This window comes from Chiloscyllium plagiosum, unplaced genomic scaffold (assembly GCF_037043375.1).
Source record: "Chiloscyllium plagiosum isolate Xiang-an unplaced genomic scaffold, Cpla_swu_hap1 HiC_scaffold_5, whole genome shotgun sequence".
NCBI lineage: Eukaryota > Metazoa > Chordata > Chondrichthyes > Orectolobiformes > Hemiscylliidae > Chiloscyllium > Chiloscyllium plagiosum.
Window position 1 is genome coordinate 133,481,656 of NW_028270143.1, and position 22,947 is coordinate 133,504,602.

Consider the following 22,947-nt stretch of genomic DNA (forward strand, 5'->3'; position numbering starts at 1 on the left):
GTGCAAGTACATAGATCCCTCAAAGTTGCCACCCAAGTGGATAGGGTTATTAAGAAAGCATATGGTGTTTTGGCTTTCATTAACAGGGGGATCAAGTTTAAGAGCCACGAGGTTTTGCTGCAGCTCTACAAGACCCTGGTGAGACCACACTTGGAATATTGTGTCCAGTTCTGGTCGCCCTACTATAGGAAAGATACAGAGGCTTTGGAGAGGGTGCAAAGAAGGTTTACCAGGATGCTGCCTGGACGGGAGGGCTTGCCTTATGAAGAAAGGTTGAAAAAGCTCGGACTTTTCTCTCTGGAGAGAAGGAGGAAGAGAGGAGACCTGATCGAGGTATACAAGGTAATGAGAGGCATGGATAGAGTCAATAGCCAGAGACTTTTCCCCAGGGCAGGATTGACAGGTACGAGGGGTCATAGTTTGAAGATATTAGGAGGAAGGTATAAAGGAGATGACAGAGGTAGGTTCTTTACACAGAGAGTTGTGAATGCATGGAATGTGTTGCCAGCGGTGGTGGTGGAAGCAGAGTCATTGGGAACATTTAAGTGACTGCTGGACATGCACATGGATAGCAGTGAGTTGAGGGGTGCGTAGGTTAGGTTATTTTATTTTACATTAGGATTAAACCTCGGCACAACATCGTGGGCAGAAGGGCCTGTTCTGTGCTGTACTTTTCTATGTTCTATGATCCTGCCCTCTTGCCCCCCTCTCCTGGATTCCCATCGCCCTTGGGGGCTGTCCTTTCAGCTCTGAGCTCTGGAATTGCCTCCGGACAAATCCTGATGCCTCTCCGTTGGCTGACTCCGGCAACACTGTCATTAACACCTTGTGACCAACCTGTCCCCTTCCTTTCCCACACGGATCTGTATTTCATTTGGCCTGGATGTGATGTCTGCTTTGCGTTGGAGGTGCTATAGAAATGTAACTTGATGTTGTTGTGTGGTTCCTGTGACTGTGACAGTGATGTCTGTCCGAGAGGTTTAACCAGGATTGAGTCAGTCGGTTACTGAAGCGATTGGGTTTCTTCCACAGGGAGCAGTGTGTACAAACTGCCAGCACTGGAGCTGAACAAGATGCGAGTGGGACTCTACCTGAACCTGGGAATGGTGTGGAACCTGATGAAAGATGTTGCTCACAGTGTGGAATACATCCAGAGAAGCCTGGAGATTGCAGAGTGAGAGGGAACCCCTCCATCATCCTCACGGTCCATTAGAAACTAATGGGAAAATACAACTCGCGAACCGAGAGGGAAACTGGGGGGGGGGAGTGAAAAAGCCAATGAGAGGGGCATATAGGGATTCTGAGAAAAGACTGGCAGCTAACATAAAAGGAAATCCTAAAGTCAGCGTGCAAACAGTACTGTCATAAAGTCATGGAAACAGACCCTTCGGTCTAACCCGTCCATGCTGACCAGATATCCCAACCCAATCTCGTCCCACCTGCCAGCACCCGGCCCATATCCCTCCAAACCCTTCCTATTCATATACCCATCACTTCCTCTGGCAGCTCATTCCATACACACACCACCCTCTGTGTGAAAATGTTGCCCCGTAGGTCTCTTTTATATCTTTCCCCTCTCACCCTAAACCTATGCCCTCGAGTTCTGGACTCCCACACCCCAGGGAAAAGACTTTGCCTATTTACCCTATCCATGTCCCTCATGATTTTGTAAATCTCTATAAGGTCACCCCTCAGCCCCTGACGCTCCAGGGAAAACAGCCCCAGCCTGTTCAGCCTCTCCCTATAGCTCAAATCCTCCAACCCTGGCAACATCTTTCTGAACCCTTTCAAGTTTCACAACATCTTTCCTGTAGCAGGAGGCAGATAATCAGAACCCAAGAAGGGAATATGGAGACTGAGAAATGAAATCAATATTTTGCATTTGAATCAACTTTTGCCCCTTAAAGTTTACAAGGCACCGGGGCATGAGACGAGAACCATTCAAAGAGTTTGAAGAAACTGAGGGTAGAAAATGCAGAGGGACTGGCCACAGTATTTCAGTTTTCCCTGGATTCTAGTTTTGTGCAAGAAAGAGTAGTAAGGATAATCACAGCCCAGTTAGTCCAACTGCAGGAGAGGAGAAACACTGGGATACAGATATTTGGGACAGTATCAGTGATCACAAGGAGACAAGGTGGGCTAGTGACGCAAAGTCAGCAAGGTCAGCAAAGGAGGAAGTTGTGCTGAGCTAATTTGCAGGAGTCTTTGCTATTGAAGAGGTAACAGAAAGGGTGGATGTTGGTGTCATACACATTGGTACACAGTACTGTGCGACCCGACAGACCTTGGAGGGGAGTCAGATGTACATGGTGCTAACATGCATACCAGACACGCTGAAGGAAGAGGAAGCAGACAGTGATGGCAATGGATCGAGTTCAGGCTGGAGTCGGGGTGGGGGGGGGGGGGGGGGGGGGGTGCGGGCGGTGGGGGGCGGTTCTAGCCAAATTTCTCAGGATTGGGACCCTGATAATTATTAATGATCGGGATCTTGCTGTGCAGGGGGTTAATTCCAAGTTTGCAGATGACACTAGACTTGGAAGAATTGTAAGCTGTGTGTGGAACTCTAAAAGGACACTGAGAGACTGGTGAACAAGGTTAGATAATAGACAATAGACAATAGGTGCAGGAGTAGGTCATTCTGCCCTTCGAGCCTGCACCACCATTCAATATGATCATGGCTGATCATCCTTAATCAGTATCCTGTTCCTGCCTTATCTCCATAACCCTTGATTCCACTATCCTTGAGAGCTCTATCCAACTCTTTCTTAAATGAATCCAGAGACTGGGCCTCCACTGCCCTCTGGGGCAGACCATTCCACAAAGCCACCACTCTCTGGGTGAAAAAGTTTCTCCTCATCTCTGTCCTAAATGGTCTACCCTGTATTTTTAAGCTGTGTCCTCTGGTTCGGCACTCACCCATCAGCGGAAACATGTTTCCTGCTGCCAGAGTGTCCAATCCTTTAATAATCTTATATGTCTCAATCAGATCCCCTCTCAGTCTTCTAAACTCAAGGGTATACAAGCCCAGTCGCTCCAGTCTTCCAGTGTAAGGTAGTCCCACCATTCCAGGAATTGACCTTGTGAACCTACGCTGCACTCACTCAATAGCCAGAATGTCTTTTCTCAAATTTGGAGACCAGAACTGCACACAATACTCCAGGTGTGGTCTCACCAGGGCCCTGTCCAGCTGCAGAAGAACCTCTTTGCTTCTATACTCAATCCCTCTTGTTATGAAGGCCAGCATGCTATTAGCCTTCTTCACTATCTGCTGCACCTGCATGCTTACCTTCATTGACTGCTGTACAAGAACACCCAGATCTCTCTGTACTGCCCCTTTACCCAACTTGACTCCATTTAGGTAGTAGGAGAAAGTGAGGGCTGCAGATGCTGGAGATCAGAGCTGAAAATGTGTTGCTGGAAAAGCGCAGCAGGTCAGGCAGCATCCAGGGAACAGGAGAATCAACGTTTCGGGCATAAGCCCTTCTTCAAGAATCCTGAAGAAGGGCTTATGCCCGAAACGTCGATTCTCCTGCTCCTTGGATGCTGCCTGACCTGCTGCGCTTTTCCAGCAACACATTTTCAGCTCCATTGAGGTAGTAATCTGCCTTCCTGTTCTTGCCACCAAAGTAGATGACCATACATTTATCCACATTAAACTGCATCTGCCATGCATCTGCCCACTCACCTAACTTGTCCAGGTCACCCTGTAATCTCCTAACATCCTCATCACATTTCACCCTGCCACCCAGCTTTGTATCATCAGCAAATTTGCTAATGTTATTGCTGATACCATCTTCTATATCATTAACATATATTGTAAAAAGCTGCAGTCCCAGCACGAATCCCTGCGGTATCCCACTGGTCACTGCCTGCCATTCCGAAATGGAGCCATTTATCACTACTCTTTGTTTCCTATCAGCCAACCAACTTTCAATCCAAGTTAGTACTTTGCCCCCAATACCATGCGCCCTAATTTTGCTCACTAACCTCCTATGTGGGACTTTATCAAAAGCTTTCTGAAAGTCCAGGTACACTACATCTCATGGAATACAGGGAGAACTAGCCATTTGGATACAGAACTGGCTCAAAGGTAGAAGACAGAGGGTGGTGGTGGAGGGTTGTTTTTCAGACAGGAGGCCTGTGACCAGTGGAGTGCCACAAGGATCACTGCTGGGCCCTCTAGAACATAGAACAATACAGCACAGAACAGGCCCTTCGGCCCACGATGTTGTGCCGAACATTTGTCCTAGCTTAAGCACCCATCCATGTACCTATCCAATTGCCGCTTAAAGGTCACCAAAGATTCTGACTCTACCACTCCCACAGGCAGCGCATTCCATGCCCCCACCACTCTCTGGGTAAAGAACCCACCCCTGACATCTCCCCTATACCTTCCACCCTTCACCTTAAATTTATGTCCCCTTGTAACACTCTGTTGTACCCAGGGAAAAAGTTTCTAACTGTCTACTCTATCTATTCCTCTGATCATCTTATAAACCTCTATCAAGTCACCCCTCATCCTTCGCCGTTCCAATGAGAAAAGGCCTAGCACTCTCAACCTATCCTCGTACGACCTATTCTCCATTCCAGGCAACATGCTGGTAAATCTCCTCTGCACCCTCTCCAAAGCTTCCACATCTTTCCTAAAGTGAGGCGACCAGAACTGCACACAGTACTCCAAATGTGGCCTTATCAAGGTCCTGTACAGTTGCAACATCACTTCACAACTCTTGAATTCAATCCCTCTGCTAATGAACGCTAATACACCATAGGCCTTCTTACAAGCTCTATCCACCTGAGTGGCAACTTTCAAAGACCAATGAACATAGACCCCAAGATCCCTCTGTTCCTCCACCTCACTAAGAACCCTACCATTAACCCTGTATTCTGCATTCTTATTTGTCCTTCCAAAATGGACAACCTCACACTTGGCAGGGTTGAACTCCATCTGCCACTCCTCAGCCCAGCTCTGCATCATATTTAAGTCTCTTTGCAGCCAACAACAGCCCACCTCACTATCCACAACTCCACCAATCTTCGTATCATCTGCAAATTTACTGAGCCACCCTTCGACTCCCTCATCCAAGTCATTAATAAAAATTACAAACAGCAGAGGACCCAGAAGTGATCCCTGCGGAACTCCACTTGTAACTGGGCTCCAGGCTGAATATTTACCATCTACCACCACTCTCTGACTTCGACCGGTTAGCCAGTTCTCTATCCAATTGGCCAAATTTTCCTCTATGAGGTAAAAACAATGACTGCAGATGCTGGAAACCAGATTCTGGATCAGTGGTGCTGGAAGAGCACAGCAATTCAGGCAGCATCCGAGGACAGGCAAAATCGACGTTTCGGGCAAAAGCCCTTCATCAGGAATAAAGGCAGAGAGCCTGAAGCGTGGAGAGATAAGCTAGAGGAGGGTGGGGGTGGGGAGAGAGTGGCCTAGAGTACAATAGGTCAGTGGGGAAGGAGATGAAGGTGATAGGTCAGGGAGGAGAGGGTGGAGTGGATAGGTGGAAAAGGAGCTGGGCAGGTCGGACAAGTCCGGACAAGTCGAGTTGCTGGAGTTAGAAACTAGGATGAGGTGGGGGAAGGGGAAATGAGGAAACTGTTGAAGTCCACATTATTCCTGATGAAGGGCTTTTGCCCGAAATGTCGATTTTGCCTGTCCTCAGATGCTGCCTGAATTGCTGTGCTCTTCCAGCACCACTAATCCAAATTTCCCTCTATCCCATGCCTCCTGACTTTCCGCGTAAGCCTACCATAAGTCTAATTTTCATCATTCACACAAATGATTTGGATGTGAGCATAAGAGGTACAGTTAATAAGTTTGCAGATGACACCAAAATTGGAGGTGTAGTGGACAGCGAAGAGGGTTACCTCAGATTACAACAGGATCTGGACCAGATGGGCCAATGGGTTGAGGCATGGCAGCTGGGGTTTAATGTAGAGCAGTGTCAGGTGCTGCATTTTGAACAGAAGAGCATTGAAAGACAATATACAGTTGGGGGTATAATTGTAAAGGGGGTGCAGGAGCACAGGGAGCTGGGGAGTATACGTCACAGATCACTGAAGGTGGCAGCACCGGGGGGAGAGAGCAGTTAATAAAGCAGACAGTATCCTCGGCTTTATTACCGGGGCAGAGAGTACAATAGCAGGGGGGTGATGTTGAACTTGTCCAGGACCCTTGTTGGTCCTCAGCTGGAGTATTGTGTACAGGGTATGGGCCCCACATTATAGGAAAGATGGGAATGCATTGGAGAGAGTGCAGGAAGTGATTTACAGGAATGGTTTCCGGAATGAGAAACTTCAGGGATGGGGGGGGGGGATTGAAGGTGTTGGGACTGTTCTCCCCAGAGAGAGGGCGGCTGGGAGAGAGGTCTGATCGAGGTTTTCAAAGCCAGGAGCAGACCTGGACAGAGCAGACAGGGAGAAACAGTCCCCCTTTATAAAAGGAACAAAAACATGAGTGCACAGATTTAACATGATTTGCAAACAAGCCAAGGGTGATGTGAGAAAGAACCTTCCCACACAGTGAGTAGCTCGGGTCTGGAAGGCACAGCCTGGAACTATGGTGGAGGCAGGTTCAATGGAAACATCCAAGAGGGAATTGGATGGTTATTTGGATGGAAATGCTGTGGGGAAAATGGCAGGAGATTGGCCCTTGATAATAGAACCTGTACACACAGAACGGGCCGAATGGCATCGCTCTGCACGATAACAAAACTGGGATCCTTCCTGGATCCCAAGCTAAGCACACATTGGTCCTGTTCCAGGTACTGTGTGTCTGATCAGATTTGGGAATTTACGTTAATTTTTAATTTTGCTGAAAGAAAAATAGGGATTCTCCAAATGGATAAACACTCCCTCAGCACCGACCCTCCGACAGTGCCCACTCCCTCAGCACTGACCCTCCGACAGTGCCGCACTCCCTCAGCACCGACCCTCCGACAGTGCCCACTCCCTCAGCACTGACCCTCCGACAGTGCCCACTCCCTCAGCACTGACCCTCCAACAGTGCGGCACTCCCTCAGCACTGACCCTCCGACAGTGCCCACTCCCTCAGCACTGACCCCCCAACAATGCGGCACTCCCTCAGCACTGACCCTCCGACAGGGCCCACTCCCTCAGCACTGACGCTCCGACAGTGCCCACTCCCTCAGTACTGACGCTCCGACAGTGCCCACTCCCTCAGTACTGACCCTCCGACAGTGCCCACTCCCTCAGCACTGACCCTCCGACAGTGACCACTCCCTCAGCACTGACCCTCCGACAGGGCCCACTCCCTCAGCACTGACCCTCCGACAGTGCCCACTCCCTCAGCACTGACCCTCCGACAGTGCGGCACTCCCTCAGCACTGACCCTCCGACAGTGCCCACTCCCTCAGCACTGACCCTCCGACAGTGCCCACTCCCTCAGCACTGACCCTCCGACAGTGACCACTCCCTCAGCACTGACCCTCCGACAGGGCCCACTCCCTCAGCACTGACCCTCCGACAGTGCCCACTCCCTCAGCACTGACCCTCCGACAGTGCCCACTCCCTCAGCACTGACCCTCCGACAGTGCGGCACTCCCTCAGCACTGACCCTCCGACAGTGCCCACTCCCTCAGCACTGACGCTCCGACAGTGCCCACTCCCTCAGCACTGACCCTCCGACAGTGCGGCACTCCCTCAGCACTGACCCTCCGACAGTGCCCACTCCCACAGCACTGACCCTCCGACAGTGCCCACTCCCTCAGCACTGACCCTCCGACAGTGCCCACTCCCTCAGCACTGACCCTCCGACAGTGCCCACTCCCTCAGCACTGACCCTCCGACAGTGCGGCCCTCCCTCAGCACTGACCCTCCGACAGTGCCCACTCCCTCAGCACTGACCCTCCGACAGTGCCCACTCCCTCAGCACTGACCCTCCGACAGTGTGGCACTCCCTCAGCACTGACCCTCCGACAGTGCCCACTCCCACAGCACTGACCCTCCGACAGGGCACACTCCCTCAGCACTGACCCTCCGACAGGGCCCACTCCCTCAGCACTGACCCTCCGACAGTGCCCACTCCCACAGCACTGACCCTCCGACAGTGCCCACTCCCTCAGCACTGACCCTCCGACAGGGCCCACTCCCTCAGCACTGACCCTCCGACAGTGCCCACTCCCTCAGCACTGACCCTCCGACAGGGCCCACTCCCTCAGCACTGACCCTCCGACAGTGCCCACTCCCTCAGCACTGACGCTCCGACAGTGCCCACGCCCTCAGCACTGACCCTCCGACAGTGCGGCACTCCCTCAGCACTGACCCTCTGACAGTGCAGCACTCCCTCAGCACTGACCCTCCGACAGGGCCCACTCCCTCAGCACTGACCCTCCGACAGGGCCCACTCCCTCAGCACTGACCCTCTGACAGTGCCGCACTACCTCAGCACTGACCCTCCGATAGTGCCCACTCCCTCAGCACTGACCCTCCGACAGTGCCCCTTCCCTCAGCACTGACCCTCCGATAGTGCCCACTCCCTCAGCACTGACCCTCCGACAGTGCCCACTCCCTCAGCACTGACCCTCCGACAGTGCCCACTCCCTCAGCACTGACCCTCCGACAGTGCGGCACTCCATCAGCACTGACCCTCCGACAGTGTGGCACTCCCTCAGCACTGACCCTCAGACAGTGCCCACTCCCTCAGCACTGACCCTCCGACAGTGCGGCACTCCCTCAGCACTGACCCTCAGACAGTGCCCACTCCCTCAGCACTGACCCTCCGACAGTGTGGCACTCCCTCAGCACTGACCCTCCGACAGTGCGGCCCTCCCTCAGCACTGACCCTCCGACAGTGCCCACTCCCTCAGCACTGACCCTCCGACAGTGCCCACTCCCTCAGCACTGACCCTCCGACAGTGTGGCACTCCCTCAGCACTGACCCTCCGACAGTGCCCACTCCCACAGCACTGACCCTCCGACAGGGCACACTCCCTCAGCACTGACCCTCCGACAGGGCCCACTCCCTCAGCACTGACCCTCCGACAGTGCCCACTCCCACAGCACTGACCCTCCGACAGTGCCCACTCCCTCAGCACTGACCCTCCGACAGGGCCCACTCCCTCAGCACTGACCCTCCGACAGTGCCCACTCCCTCAGCACTGACCCTCCGACAGGGCCCACTCCCTCAGCACTGACCCTCCGACAGTGCCCACTCCCTCAGCACTGACGCTCCGACAGTGCCCACGCCCTCAGCACTGACCCTCCGACAGTGCGGCACTCCCTCAGCACTGACCCTCTGACAGTGCAGCACTCCCTCAGCACTGACCCTCCGACAGGGCCCACTCCCTCAGCACTGACCCTCCGACAGGGCCCACTCCCTCAGCACTGACCCTCTGACAGTGCCGCACTACCTCAGCACTGACCCTCCGATAGTGCCCACTCCCTCAGCACTGACCCTCCGACAGTGCCCCTTCCCTCAGCACTGACCCTCCGATAGTGCCCACTCCCTCAGCACTGACCCTCCGACAGTGCCCACTCCCTCAGCACTGACCCTCCGACAGTGCCCACTCCCTCAGCACTGACCCTCCGACAGTGCGGCACTCCATCAGCACTGACCCTCCGACAGTGTGGCACTCCCTCAGCACTGACCCTCAGACAGTGCCCACTCCCTCAGCACTGACCCTCCGACAGTGCGGCACTCCCTCAGCACTGACCCTCAGACAGTGCCCACTCCCTCAGCACTGACCCTCCGACAGTGTGGCACTCCCTCAGCACTGACCCTCCGACAGTGCCCACTCCCTCAGCACTGAACCTCCGACAGTGCGGCACTCCCTCAGCACTAACCCTCCGACAGTGTGGCACTCCCTCAGCACTGACCCTCCGACAGTGCCCACTCCCTCAGCACTGACCCTCCGACAGTGCCCACGCCCTCAGCACTGACCCTCCGACAGTGCGGCAGTCCCTCAGCACTGACCCTCTGACAGTGCCGACTCCCTCAGCACTGACCCTCCGACAGTGCGGCACTCCCTCAGCACTGACCCTCTGATAGTGCGGCACTCCCTCAGCACTGACCCTCCGACAGTGCCCACTCCCTCAGCACTGACCCTCCGACAGTGCCCACTCCCTCAGCACTGACCCTCCGACAGTGCGGCACTCCCTCAGCACTGACCTTCCGATAGTGCGGCGCTCCCTCAGCACTGACCCTCCGACAGTGCCCACTCCCTCAGCACTGACCCTCCGACAGTGCGGCGCTCCCTCAGCACTGACCCTCCGACAGTGCCCACTCCCTCAGCACTGACCCTCCGACAGTGCCCACTCCCTCAGCACTGACCCTCCGATAGTGCGGCGCTCCCTCAGCACTGACCCTCTGACAGTTACCGCTCCCTCAGCACTGTCCCTCCGACAGTGCGGCACCCCCTCAGCACTGACCCTCCGACAGAGCAGCACTCCCTCAGCACTGACACTCCAACAGTGCGGCACTCCCTCAGCACTGACCCTCCGACACGTGCCCACTCCCTCAGCACTGACACTCCAACAGTGCGGCACTCCCTCAGCACTGACCCTCCGACACGTGCCCACTCCCTCAGCACTGAACCTCCGACAGTGCGGCACTCCCTCAGCACTAACCCTCCGACAGTGTGGCACTCCCTCAGCACTGACCCTCCGACAGTGCCCACTCCCTCAGCACTGACCCTCCGACAGTGCGGCACTCCCTCAGCACTGACCCTCCGACAGTGCCCACTCCCTCAGCACTGACCCTCCGACAATGCCCACTCCCTCAGCACTGACCCTCCGACAGTGCAGTACTCTCTGTGGCATGGTCAGTGGGTCAGTACAAAGCGCAGGTCAGGGTGCTATCAGATCTGTACAATGTAATTCAGGCTCGAGGGGCAGAATGGCCTGCTCCTGTCCATTATGACGGTTTGGTTTTCTTGCTGGTGTTGGACCCTTGGGTCTGGGGTTCCACCCGTGAAGCCTTTCTGATGGTCACCCTCTGGCCCCTGTATCCATCCTCCAGCTTCCTTTTGGAACACCCTGAATCCCTTTGAGGAACATTCCTGCGGATATTCAGCCATGTTCCCGGCGCTATAGAAATCTCAAGTTGTCCTCGTTTTCCCAGTTGGACGTGGGGAACTGGAGGCAGAGGAATGGGATGGTCACCGAGATGGGGAGGGGAGAGGGAGTGAGGAGGGGGGTGATAGGGACAGGGTGGCAGACGGGGGTTTGGGATGGAGATGTGGGTTGAGCTGGGGCTGGGTTGAGTCTGGGTCTAGAGGCTGGGTCTGGGGTGTGTGGCTGGGTCTGAGGTCTGGGGTGTGTCGCTGGGTCTGGGTCTGGGGTGTGTCTCTGGGTCTGGGTCAGGGGTGTGTCTCTGGGGCTGGGTCTGGGGTGTGTCGCTGGATCTGGGGTGTGTGGCTGGGTCTGGGTCTGGGGTGTGTGGCTGGGTCTGGGTCTGGGGTGTGTCTCTGGGGCTGGGTCTGGGGTGTGTCTCTGGGGCTGGGTCTGGGGTGTGTTGCTGGGTCTGGGGTGTGTCTCTAGGGCTGGGTCTGGGGTGTGTCTCTGGGTCTGGGTCTGGGGTGTGTCTCTGGGTCTGGATCTGGGGTGTGTCGCTGGGTCTGGGTCTGGGGTGTGTCTCTGGGTCTGGATCTGGGGTGTGTCGCTGGGTCTGGGTCTGGGGTGTGTCGCTGGGTCTGGGTCTGGGGTGTGTGTGGCTGGGTCTGGGGTGTGTCTCTGGGGCTGGGTTTGGGGTGTGTGGCTGGGTCTGGGTCTGGGGTGTGTCTCTGGGTCTGGGTCTGGGACTGGGGTGTGTCTCTGGGGCTGGGTCTGGGGTGTGTCTCTGGGGCTGGGTCTGGGGTGTGTCACTGGGGCTGGGGCTGGGGTGTGTGGCTGAGTCTGGGTCTGGGGTGTGTGGCTGAGTCTGGGTCTGGGGTGTGTCTCTGGGGCTGGGGCTGGGTCTGGGGTGTGTCTCTGGGGCTGGGTCTGGGTCTGGGGTGTGTCTCTGGGTCTGGGTCTGGGTCTGGGGTGTGTCTCTGGGTCTGGGTCTGGGGTGTGTCGCTGGGGCTGGGTCTGGGGTGTGTCACTGGGTCTGGGTCTGGGGTGTGTCGCTGGGGCTGGGTCTGGGTCTGGGGTGTGTGGCTGGGTCTGGGTCTGGGGTGTGTCTCTGGGGCTGGGGCTGGGTCTGGGGTGTGTCTCTGGGGCTGGGTCTGGGTCTGGGGTGTGTCGCTGGGTCTGGGTCTGGGGTGTGTCGCTGGGGCTGGGTCTGGGGTGTGTGGCTGAGTCTGGGGTGTGTCGCTGGGTCTGGGGTGTGTCTCTGGGTCTGGGGTGTGTCGCTGGGTCTGGGGTGTGTCTCTGGGGCTGGGTCTGGGGTGTGTGGCTGAGTCTGGGTCTGGGGTGTGTCTCTGGGTCTGGGGTGTGTCTCTGGGGCTGGGTCTGGGGTGTGTCTCTGGGGCTGGGTCTGGGGTGTGTCTCTGGGGCTGGATCTGGGGTGTCCCTCTGGGGCTGGGTCTGGGTCTGGGGTGTGTCTCTGGGGCCAGGTCTGGGGTGTGCCCCTGGGTCTGGGGTGTGTCTCTGGGTCTGGGTCTGGGGTGTGTCTCTGGGTCTGGGTCTGGGGTGTGTCGCTGGGTCTGGGTCTGGGGTGTGTCTCTGGGTCTGGGGTGTGTTGCTGGGTCTGGGGTGTGTCTCTGGGGCTGGGTCTGGGGTGTGTCTCTGGGTCTGGGGTGTGTTGCTGGGTCTGGGGTGTGTCTCTGGGGCTGGGTCTGGGGTGTGTCTCTGGGTCTGGGTCTGGGGTGTGTCTCTGGGTCTGGGTCTGGGGTGTGTCTCTGGGTCTGGGTCTGGGGTGTGTCTCTGGGGCCAGGTCTGGGGTGTGCCCCTGGGTCTGGGGTGTGTCTCTGGGTCTGGGTCTGGGGTGTGTCTCTGGGTCTGGGTCTGGGGTGTGTCGCTGGGTCTGGGTCTGGGGTGTGTCTCTGGGTCTGGGGTGTGTTGCTGGGTCTGGGGTGTGTCTCTGGGGCTGGGTCTGGGGTGTGTCTCTGGGTCTGGGGTGTGTTGCTGGGTCTGGGGTGTGTCTCTGGGGCTGGGTCTGGGGTGTGTCTCTGGGTCTGGGGTGTGTCTCTGGGGCTGGGGCTGGGTCTGGGGTGTGTCGCTGGGTCTGGGTCTGGGTCTGGGTCTGGGGTGTGTCGCTGGGTCTGGGGTGTGTCGCTGGGGCTGGGTCTGGGGCTGGGTCTGGGGTGTGTCGCCCTGTCGAGGACAGGCCTGTCTCGTTGCTGGTGTTTTGGTGATGGGTTCCTGTTTGTTATCCTTTGCCCCTCAGAGAGAACGGGCTGTTTTCCGATCTCCATCGAGCACATTATTACCTGGGCTGTATCCACCAGGCGGACGGGCAGTACCCAGACGCTATAAACAGGTTCCAGTTGGCACATGAGAGCGCGGGCCGAGCAAAACTACCGTCCGAGCAGAGTGAGAGTCTGACCAGCCTGGGCGAGGTGAGTCTGCCAGGGGCTGTCCACATGGGCACATCTCCCACACCCTCCACTACCAACCACACAGGGAGGGGGGTACAGGGGAACACTGACCCCACAGGGAGGGGGTACAGGGGAACACTGACCCCACAGGGAGGGGGTACAGGGGAACACTGACCCCACAGGGAGGGGGTACAGGGGGAACTCTGACCCCACAGGAGGGGGTACAGGGGGAACACTGATCCCACAGGGAGGGGGTACAGGGGGAACACTGATCCCAAAGACAGGGGGGTACAGGGGGGACACTGACCCCACAGGGAGGGGGTACAGGGGGAACACTGATCCCAAAGACAGGGGGGACACTGACCCCACAGGGAGGGGGTACAGGGGAACACTGACCTCACAGGGAGGGGTTACAGGGGACCTCTGACCCCACAGGGAGGGGGTACAGGGGAACACTGACCCCACAGGGAGGGGGTACAGGGGAACACTGACCCCACAGGGAGGGGGCACAGGGGAACACTGACCCCACAGGGAGGGGTTACAGGGGACCTCTGACCCCACAGGGAGGGGGTACAGGGGAACACTGACCCCACAGGGAGGGGGTACAGGGGAACACTGACCCCACAGGGAGGGGGCACAGGGGAACACTGACCCCACAGGGAGGGGTTACAGGGGACCTCTGACCCCACAGGGAGGGGGTACAGGGGAACACTGACCCCACAGGGAGGGGGTACGGGGGAACACTGACCCCACAGGGAGGGGGTACAGGGGAACACTGACCCCACAGGGAGGGGGTACAGGGGAACACTGACTCCACAGGGAGGGGGTACAGGGGAACACTGACCCCACAGGGAGGGGGCACAGGGGAACACTGACCCCACAGGGAGGGGGTACAGGGGGACACTGACCCCACAGGGAGGGGGCACAGGGGAACACTGACCCCACAGGGAGGGGGTACAGGGGGACCCTGACCCCACAGGGAGGGGGTACAGGGGAACACTGACCCCACAGGGAGAGTGATGGGATGAGTGCGCGGCAGTGAGGGTTAGCCGCGGTGCTTTCGGGGGCTGACTCTCTCCTCACTGTCTCCTGACTGTCTTCAGGTCTACCTGATGCTCGGAGAGTTTGCCAATGCGAAGGTGTATTTGCAGAAAGCTCTGTCCCTGGTACCACCCACACAGCGAGAGCACAACACCATCAGAAAACACCTGAGGAGAGGTCAGTGCCACCTGGGAATATCACCCAGGGTGGGGTCAGTGTGGGCACTGCTGACCCCAGGGTGGGGTCAGTGTGGGCACTGCTGACCCCAGGGTGGGGTCAGTGTGGGCACTGCAGACCCCAGGGTGGGGTCAGTGTGGGCACTGCAGACCCCAGGGTGGGGTCAGTGTGGGCATTGCAGACCCCAGGGTGGGGTCAGTGTGGGCACTGCAGACCCCAGGGTGGGGTCAGTGTGGGCACTGCTGACCCCAGGGTGGGGTCAGTGTGGGCATTGCAGACCCCAGGGTGGGGACAGTGTGGGCACTGCTGACCCCAGGGTGGGGTCAGTGTGGGCACTGCAGACCCCAGGGTGGGGTCAGTGTGGGCACTGCTGACCCCAGGGTGGGGTCAGTGTGGGCACTGCAGACCCCAGGGTGGGGTCAGTGTGGGCATTGCAGACCCCAGGGTGGGGACAGTGTGGGCACTGCAGACCCCAGGGTGGGGACAGTGTGGGCACTGCAGACCCCAGGGTGGGGTCAGTGTGGGCATTGCAGACCCCAGGGTGGGGACAGTGTGGGCACTGCAGACCCCAGTGTGGGGACAGTGTGGTCATTGCTGACCCCAGGGTGGGGTCAGTGTGGGCACTGCAGACCCCAGTGTGGGGACAGTGTGGGCATTGCAGACCCCAGGGTGGGGACAGTGTGGGCACTGCAGACCCCAGGGTGGGGACAGTGTGGGCACACTGTCATTGGGAGAGGGCACAGACTAAGTGCTTAATTTCGAAACCTCCCAAAGTTGACAAGGAGAAAATTGGGGTGAAATGTACTGAGAAGGTGGTTTTCCACAGGAAGGGTTTGAGATAAGAAGTGAGGGAGAGATAAAGAAATGTGAAATCGTCAATGTCAAAGCGCTGAGGAATTCTCAGCTAAAAGACCGAAGAGATTTTGTTCATCTTTAGCGTTCTGAAACTGCCCAGACACAGGGCTCAATGAGGTCTGAACAAACCCTCCCCTCAAATGCCAGTACAATACACTCCCTGTGATATCAACGTGCAGCTGGAGGCACTGGATACTGCAAAGACTATGGGCCCTGATAACATTCCGGCAATAGCACTGAAGACGTGTGCTCCAGAACTTGCCGTTCCCCTAGCCAGGCTGTTCCAGTACAGTTACTACACTGGCATCTACCCGACAATGTGGAAACTTGCCCAGGTATGTCCTGGACATTAAAAGCAGGACAAATCCAACCCGGCCGATTACCGCCCCATCAGTCTCCTCTCGATCCTCAGTAAAGTGATGGACGGTGTCAGTAACAGAGCTACCAAGCAGCACCTGCTCAGCAATAACCTGCTCAGTGACGCCCAGTTTGGGTTCCCCCAGGGTCACTCAGCTCCTGACCTCATTACAGCCTTGGGTCAAACATGGACAGAAGAGCTGGATTCCAGAGGGGAGGGGAGGGGAGAGGGACAGCCCTTAACATCAGGGCTGGATTCGACCGAGTGTGGCATCAAGGAGCCTGAGCAAAACTGGAATCAGTGGGTATCAGGGGGCAAGCACTTCTCTGGTTAGAGTCAGGCCTGACACATAGGAAGATGGTTGTGGTTGTGGAAGGTCAGTCATCTCAGCCCCAGGACATCTCTGCAGGAGTCCCTCAGGGTAGTGTCCTCGGCCCAAACATCTTCAGCTGCTCCAAACCCACCTCTGACCTTCTGATGGAGGCAAGTTGATGGGCTGAGGGGTGAGTTCTGGGCCAGTATTACAGCTTAATGATTCCTGATGTGGAGCGGTAATCTCCTCTGGTCTGTAGTTGAGTGTAACCTGTGCTGCATTGGCCATTGAGACCAAAGATCCTTCGGCAAATCGAGTCTCACTGGTCAATCAGCTTAAGTATTTTGAGCAGCAGTGTCTGGTGTTACAGCCTTTACAGTGAGTTTGTAAACTGTGTGTGTGTGTGTGTGTCTGTGTGTGTGTGTCTGTTTGTCTGTGTGTGTGTGTGTCTGTGTGTGTGTGTGTGTGTGTGTCTGTGTGTGTGTTTCTGTGTGTGTGTATGTGTGTGTGTGTCTGTGTGTTTCTGTGTGTGTGTATGTGTGTGTGTGTTTGTGTGTGTGTGTATGTGTGTCTGTGTGTCTGTGTGTGTGTGTCTGTGTGTGTGTGTCTGTGTCTGTGTGTGTGTCTCTGTGTGTGTGTCTGTGTGTGTGTTTGTGTGTGTGTGTGTGTGTCTGTGTGTGTATGTGTGTGTGTGTCTGTGTGTGTGTCTGTGTATGTGTGTGTGTGTATGTGTGTGTGTGTGTGTGTGTCTGTGTGTGTGTCTGTGTGTGTGTGTATGTGTCTGTGTGTGTGTCTGTGTGTGTGTGTCTGTGTGTGCCTGTGTGTGTGTGTGTGTCTGTGTGTGTGTTTGTGTGTCTGTGTGTGTCTGTGTGTGTATGTGTGTCTGTGTGTGTGTGTTTTCTGTCCCTGTGCAGCCATGAAGGGGATAGAGTTACAGGAATCTCTCTCTACGCTGCCTCCTGATCACCATCGCGGGACTATGAGGATCTACGAGAAACTCGGTGATCTCTGCTGTAAAGTGACAGGTTACCAGCGAGGCCTGGAGTATTATCAGAAGCAGGTACGCTCACTTATTACCTCCGGAATGTTCCCTGAGCTGCTGAGTATTTCTGTGATTGTACAATGATAATGAGCCCTTGTTGTCGGAGGAGGTACTGGTCTAGTGACCCAGAGATACAGGTCCAAGCTCTGGGACTTGGGTTCAAATCCTGGTTCAGCAGCTGGTGCTGTTTCAGTGAGTCAGTCTGAAACGCAGAGCTGCTGTCAGCGAGGCTGATCACGAAACCATCAACATTTCAATCTGCTTCACAAATTCCCATGGGGAAAGGGGAAGCTGCCGTCCACTCCCAGGCCTGGTCAACATGGTTTATAGATTGACATCTGGAATGAGCATGTTTTTTAACTCATTCACAGAATGAGGTGTCTCTGCCCGGGCAGCATTTATTGCCCATCCCCCAATTACCCAGAGGGCAGTGAGGGGGGAGAGGGTTCCCTTTGGTGGGTGAGCAGGGATTAAGGGAAGAAGCTGGAGATTCTGTTGTGGAGAGAATATAGGGAACCACCAGGAGATGCAGAGAGTTCTTCAAGAAGTAGGTCTTTTATTTGCAAACAAAAAACCGTGACACTGAGGAAGCAGATTCTCGAATGTCCCCGAACCATTTTCTTTCTCATGTTCCTGTTAGCTTATCAGCATGTCCAACTATATTAATCAAAGTACCTCACTATAGCTACACAATAAACCAGTGAGGTTAGTTCCCATTATCTCTTCAGTTGTACATTCTACTTAATGTTATTCTAATGTCACGCTTAGATATTTATTGCTAACTCTGCTACAGTGATCTTCCATTCCTGACTAACCTGCCATGATAGATATTTAGCTATTCCATCTGTTACAATAGTCTCCTGTCTCAAGCTGACTCTACTAACTATTAATGAGATACTTTAATGTCATGTCCCAAATATTTGCAGTCCCAATCCTGTCAGAATAACACTTAACAGAGAAACTTGCTTTTTTACTTGTGCTATCTCATCTCACCATAGTGACCTTTCAGCCTTAACCTTACTCTGCTAGTTGGTGTAAGAATGTTCCGCTATGGTTATCCCATCCCGCCCCTGCCTCCCACTGACCACAGATTCCCAGTGAGCTTCATGTTTTAACCCTTCCCATGCTTTCGTGTTCTTTATTCTCCATAGTTCACGGGCAATGTGATGAAGGAAGGGCTGCAAGGAATCTCGATCTCAGTGCCTGGGAGGGTGGGAGGGGCAGAAAACCTCTTTACACTGAAGACAGCACGGTGGCTCAGTGGTTAGCACTGCTGCCTCACAGCGCCAGAGACCCGGGTTCAATTCCCGCCTCAGGCGACTGACTGTGTGGAGTTTGCACATTCTCCCCGTGTCTGCGTGGGTTTCCTTGGGGTGCTCCGGTTTCCTCCCACAGTCCAAAGATGTGTAGGTTAGGTGAATTGGCCATGCTAAATTGCCCGTAGTGTTAGGTGAAGGGGTAAATGTCGGGGAATGGGTCTGGGTGGGTTGCTCTTCGGAGGGTCGGTGTGGACTGGTTGGGCCGAAGGGCCTGTTTCCACACTGTAGGGAATCAAATCAGAACACTTGGCTAAGTGCCAGAGAATGGGATTAGAATGGTTAGGGAGCTGGTTTTGACCAGCACTGAGCCAATGGGCTGAAGCACCTGTTTCTATGCTGTAGATGTCTATAACTCTGTGCCTCCTGCTTTAGTAAGTGAGTATTCTCATTCTGAACTCCTGTTTGTGTCCCGATTGTAGCTGGCGTGTGCAGAGAACCTGAAACTGCCTGATGAGGAACGGGCAATGATTTACTTCTCCTTAGGCAGTACCTACTTTGACCTGAAGGATTATAAACAGGCCATCAGTCACTATGAAACAGAACTGATCTTTCAGGAGGACCACCCTCGAGAGGTAGGTGGACGGATTTCGCTGATTCCTGGACTGTCTGCTTCCTGACCCTCTGCTAACTCACCAACTGACGGCACTTACACCTCCATCCTCCCCCCAGCCTTTCAAAACGAGCAAGCAATACTGGAAATCTATCTGCCAGTGTAACACCTTTACTTGTGAAGGGAAGGTGACATGAGGCCAGTTAGGTGACATTACAGGCCAGACAGCTCCTCATCTGTCACCGGGAAAGGGTTTGAGTCTATTTCAAGGATATAACAGCCGAACATTTTGAAATACATAATATGATCAGGCAGAGTCAGATTCATGGCTTCATGGAGAGGGGTAAGTACGACTGACAAATGTATTAGCATTCTTTGATAAATAAAGATAAATAAAGGGGAAACAGTGAATGTGATATATGTAGATTTTCACAAGGTGTTTAATAAGGTATCATGCATCTTAATAACAGTAGAGCCCATAGTCAGAAATAGAAATTGCTGGAAACGCAGGACTCTGACTTCTCTCCACAGATGCTGCCAGACCTGCCGGGTTTTTCCAACAATTCCTATTTTTGTTTCTGATTTATAGCATCTAGAGCCCATGGTGTTGGGGGCAGAGAATGGAGAGAAGATTGGCTGTCTAATAGAAAACTGAGAGTTGGGATACCAGAGGACAGCAACCAGTAACTAGTGGTGTGCCCCAGAGATCAGGGAGCATGGAACGGTACAGCTCAGGAACAGGCCCTTCAGCCCACGATGCTGTGCTGAACATGATACCAAATTGAACTGATCCCTTCTGCTTGCCCTTGCTCCATATCCCTTCATCCTTTGCATATTCATGAGCTTAGCTAAAACTCCCTTAAACAGCCCTGTTGTACCCCAGGCAGTATGCACCACACTCTTACCACTCTCTTTGTAAAAAACCTGCCCCTCACATCCCCTTTGAACTTTCCCCCTCTGGCCTCAAATGCGTGCTGCCTTAGTATTAGACATTTCAACTCTGGGAAAGAGATTCTGACCATCAACCCTACCTACGCATCGCATCTATTCAGGCTGACTTGGACAGATTAGTGACCGAGGGAGTGATGGGCTGGGAGGGGGGGTGTAAATGTGGGGGGTTACAGGGATAGGTTGGGGGTGAGATGCTCTTTGGTGGGTTGGTGAAGACCCGAATGGCCTCTCGCCACATTGTAAGGGTTCGACAGATTAGGGTCATAATCAGGTCAGCCATTGTGTCGCCAAACAGCACAGCAGACAGGAGGGGCTGAATGGCCATTTCCTGTCTACACTGGGATATGGCACAGCCTGTATCACAGGGGCAGAAACTCTGAGGGCCCCCCATCTATCATCACCACCTCCACCTCCACCAATCAGATGGCGCGGTGTCTGCGGACAGGGAGGGTGGCTACACCAATTCAGGAGTTGCTGACAGATTACTCCATTTCTCTGCAGAAGTGCAAGACATGGCTCCACCTGGCAGCGGCCAAGGGAATGGATGGTGCTGGGAGCAATGAGGTCGATCGCTGCTATCAGAATGCACTACAACTCGCTAAAGAGAGCAACGATCCCAGGCTCCAGGTACAGTGACCTCTGACCAACCCTGAGGGGTGTGGGTTACAGTGACCTCTGACCCACCCCGAGGGGTGTGGGTTACAGTGACCTCTGACCCACCCTGAAGGTTGTGGGTTACAGTGACCTCTGACCCACCCCGAGGGGTGTGGGTTACAGTGACCTCTGACCCACCCTGAAGGTTGTGGGTTACAGTGACCTCTGATCCACCCTGAGGGGTATGGGTTACAGTGACCTCTGGCCCACCCTGAGGGGTGTGGGTTACAGTGACCCCTGACCCACCCTGAGGGGTGTGGGTTACAGTGACCTCTGACCCACCCTGAGGGGTGTGGGTTACAGTGACCTCTGACCCACCCTGAGGGTTGTGGGTTACAGTGACCTCTGATCCACCCTGAGGGGTGTGGGTTACAGTGACCCCTGACCCACCCTGAGGGGCAGGGGTTACAGTGACCCCAGACCCAGCCTGAAGAGTGTGGGTTACAGTGACCTTTGACGCACCCTGAGGGGCGTGGGTTACAGTGACCTCTGACTCACCCTGAGGGGCAGGGGTTACAGTGACCTCTGACCCACCCTGAGGGGTGTGGGTTACAGTGACCCCTGACCCACCCTGAGGGGTGTGGGTTACAGTGACTTCTGACCTACCCTGAGGGGTGTGGGTTACAGTGACCTCTGACCCACCCTGAGGGGTGTGGTTACAGTGACCTCTGACCCACCCTGAGGGGGGTGGGTTACAGTGACCTCTGACCCACGCTGAATGGTGTGGGTTACAGTGACCCCTGACCCATCCCTGACGGGTGTGAGTTACAGTAACCTCTGACACACCCTGAGGGGCTTGGGTTACATTGACCTCTGACCCACCCTGAGGGGCAGGGGTTACAGTGACCCCAGACCCACCCTGAAGAGTGTGGGTTACAGTGACCTTTGACGCACCTGAGGGGCGTGGGTTACAGTGACCTCTGACTCACCCTGAGGGGTGTGGGTTACAGTGACCTCTGACCCACCCTGAGGGACAGGGGTCACAGTTGTCCCAGACCCACCCTGAGAGGCGGGGGTTACAGTGACCCCAATCCACCCTGAGGGGTGTGGGTTACAGTGACCTCTGACCCACCCTGAGGGGCAGGGGTTACAGTGACCCCAGACCCACCCTGAAGTGTGTGGGTTACAGTGACCTTTGACGCACCCTGAGGGGCGTGGGTTACAGTGACCTCTGACTCACCCTGAGGGGCAGGGGTTACAGTGACCTCTGACCCACCCTGAGGGGTGTGGGTTACAGTGACCTCTGACCCAGCCTGAGGGACAGGGGTCACAGTTATCCCAGACCCACCCTGAGAGGCGGGGGTTACAGTGACCTCTGACCCACCCTGAGGGGCGAGGGTTACAGTGACCCCTTGCCCACCCTGAGGGATGTGGACTAGTGACCCCTGACTCACTCTGAGGGGCATGGGCTACAGTGACCCCTGGCCCACCCTTAGGGGTGAGGGGTCATTTTGGGGTACAATGCTGTGGTCTACATATGACTCCAGACCCACAGCAATACGGCTGATCCCAACTGCCCCCTGGGTAATATGGGCTGGGCAATAAATGTGTGTGTGTCTGACACATCTCACTGTACCAGAGAGACACTGAGGGGGTGGGCCGGGGCTGATTTCCTGCCACCAGGAACACAGTCTGTAATAATTATCACCCACCACCCACCAGCTCTGTTCTGTATTCCCTAACCAGCATGGCCAGGGATGTCTGGAGCAGGTGGGAGTTGAACCTGGGGTTCTCTGGCTCAGAGATGGGGACATTTACCACTGCACCATAAGGACCATCCGTTCAGCTGCGTGTCAGTGTTGGGATATCCCTTAGTCTCACACACAAGGTGGCTCACTGTCCATTTCCCAGCTCTTCACCAGATCTTTAAAACCCAATTAATGGACTCCCCAACAATCCTGGGATTTACTCAAACTTCCTATCCAATACCCTTTTCAAATTTCATATTGACCCTAATTCCACTGCCCTTTTCCGTCAGCACATTCCAGATCCCCACAGACCAGAGGAGAGACTTGGTGGTACTGTCTCTGAGCTAGGAATCGAGAAACTCGGGTAAATGTTCTGGGTTCCTGGCTTTGAATCCCACCATGGATTCAGTAAAAATCTGGAATTACGGGTCTAATGATGACCATGAATCCATCAGGAGAAAGTGAGGGCTGCAGATGCTGGAGATCAGAGCTGAAAATGTGTTGCTGGAAAAGCGCAGCAGGTCAGGCAGCATCCGGGGAACAGGAGAATCGATCACCAATTGTTGGGA

The 22,947-nt window shown here is 55.2% G+C and overlaps 1 protein-coding gene across 3 annotated transcripts in view; it reads left to right on the plus strand.

Moving 5' to 3' along the window:
• The window catches only part of LOC122547812 (tonsoku-like protein), a 162,192-nt gene that overhangs the window by 54,012 nt on the left and 85,233 nt on the right, over positions 1 to 22,947 (plus strand). For all 3 annotated transcript variants that reach the window (XM_087987696.1, XM_087987698.1, XM_087987697.1), the window contains 6 exons: positions 1,033 to 1,174; positions 13,280 to 13,451; positions 14,534 to 14,648; positions 17,089 to 17,234; positions 18,955 to 19,107; positions 20,538 to 20,663. In XM_087987696.1, the coding sequence (XP_087843822.1) occupies positions 1,033 to 1,174; positions 13,280 to 13,451; positions 14,534 to 14,648; positions 17,089 to 17,234; positions 18,955 to 19,107; positions 20,538 to 20,663 (854 nt within the window). The remainder of the gene's footprint in view (positions 1 to 1,032; positions 1,175 to 13,279; positions 13,452 to 14,533; positions 14,649 to 17,088; positions 17,235 to 18,954; positions 19,108 to 20,537; positions 20,664 to 22,947) is intronic.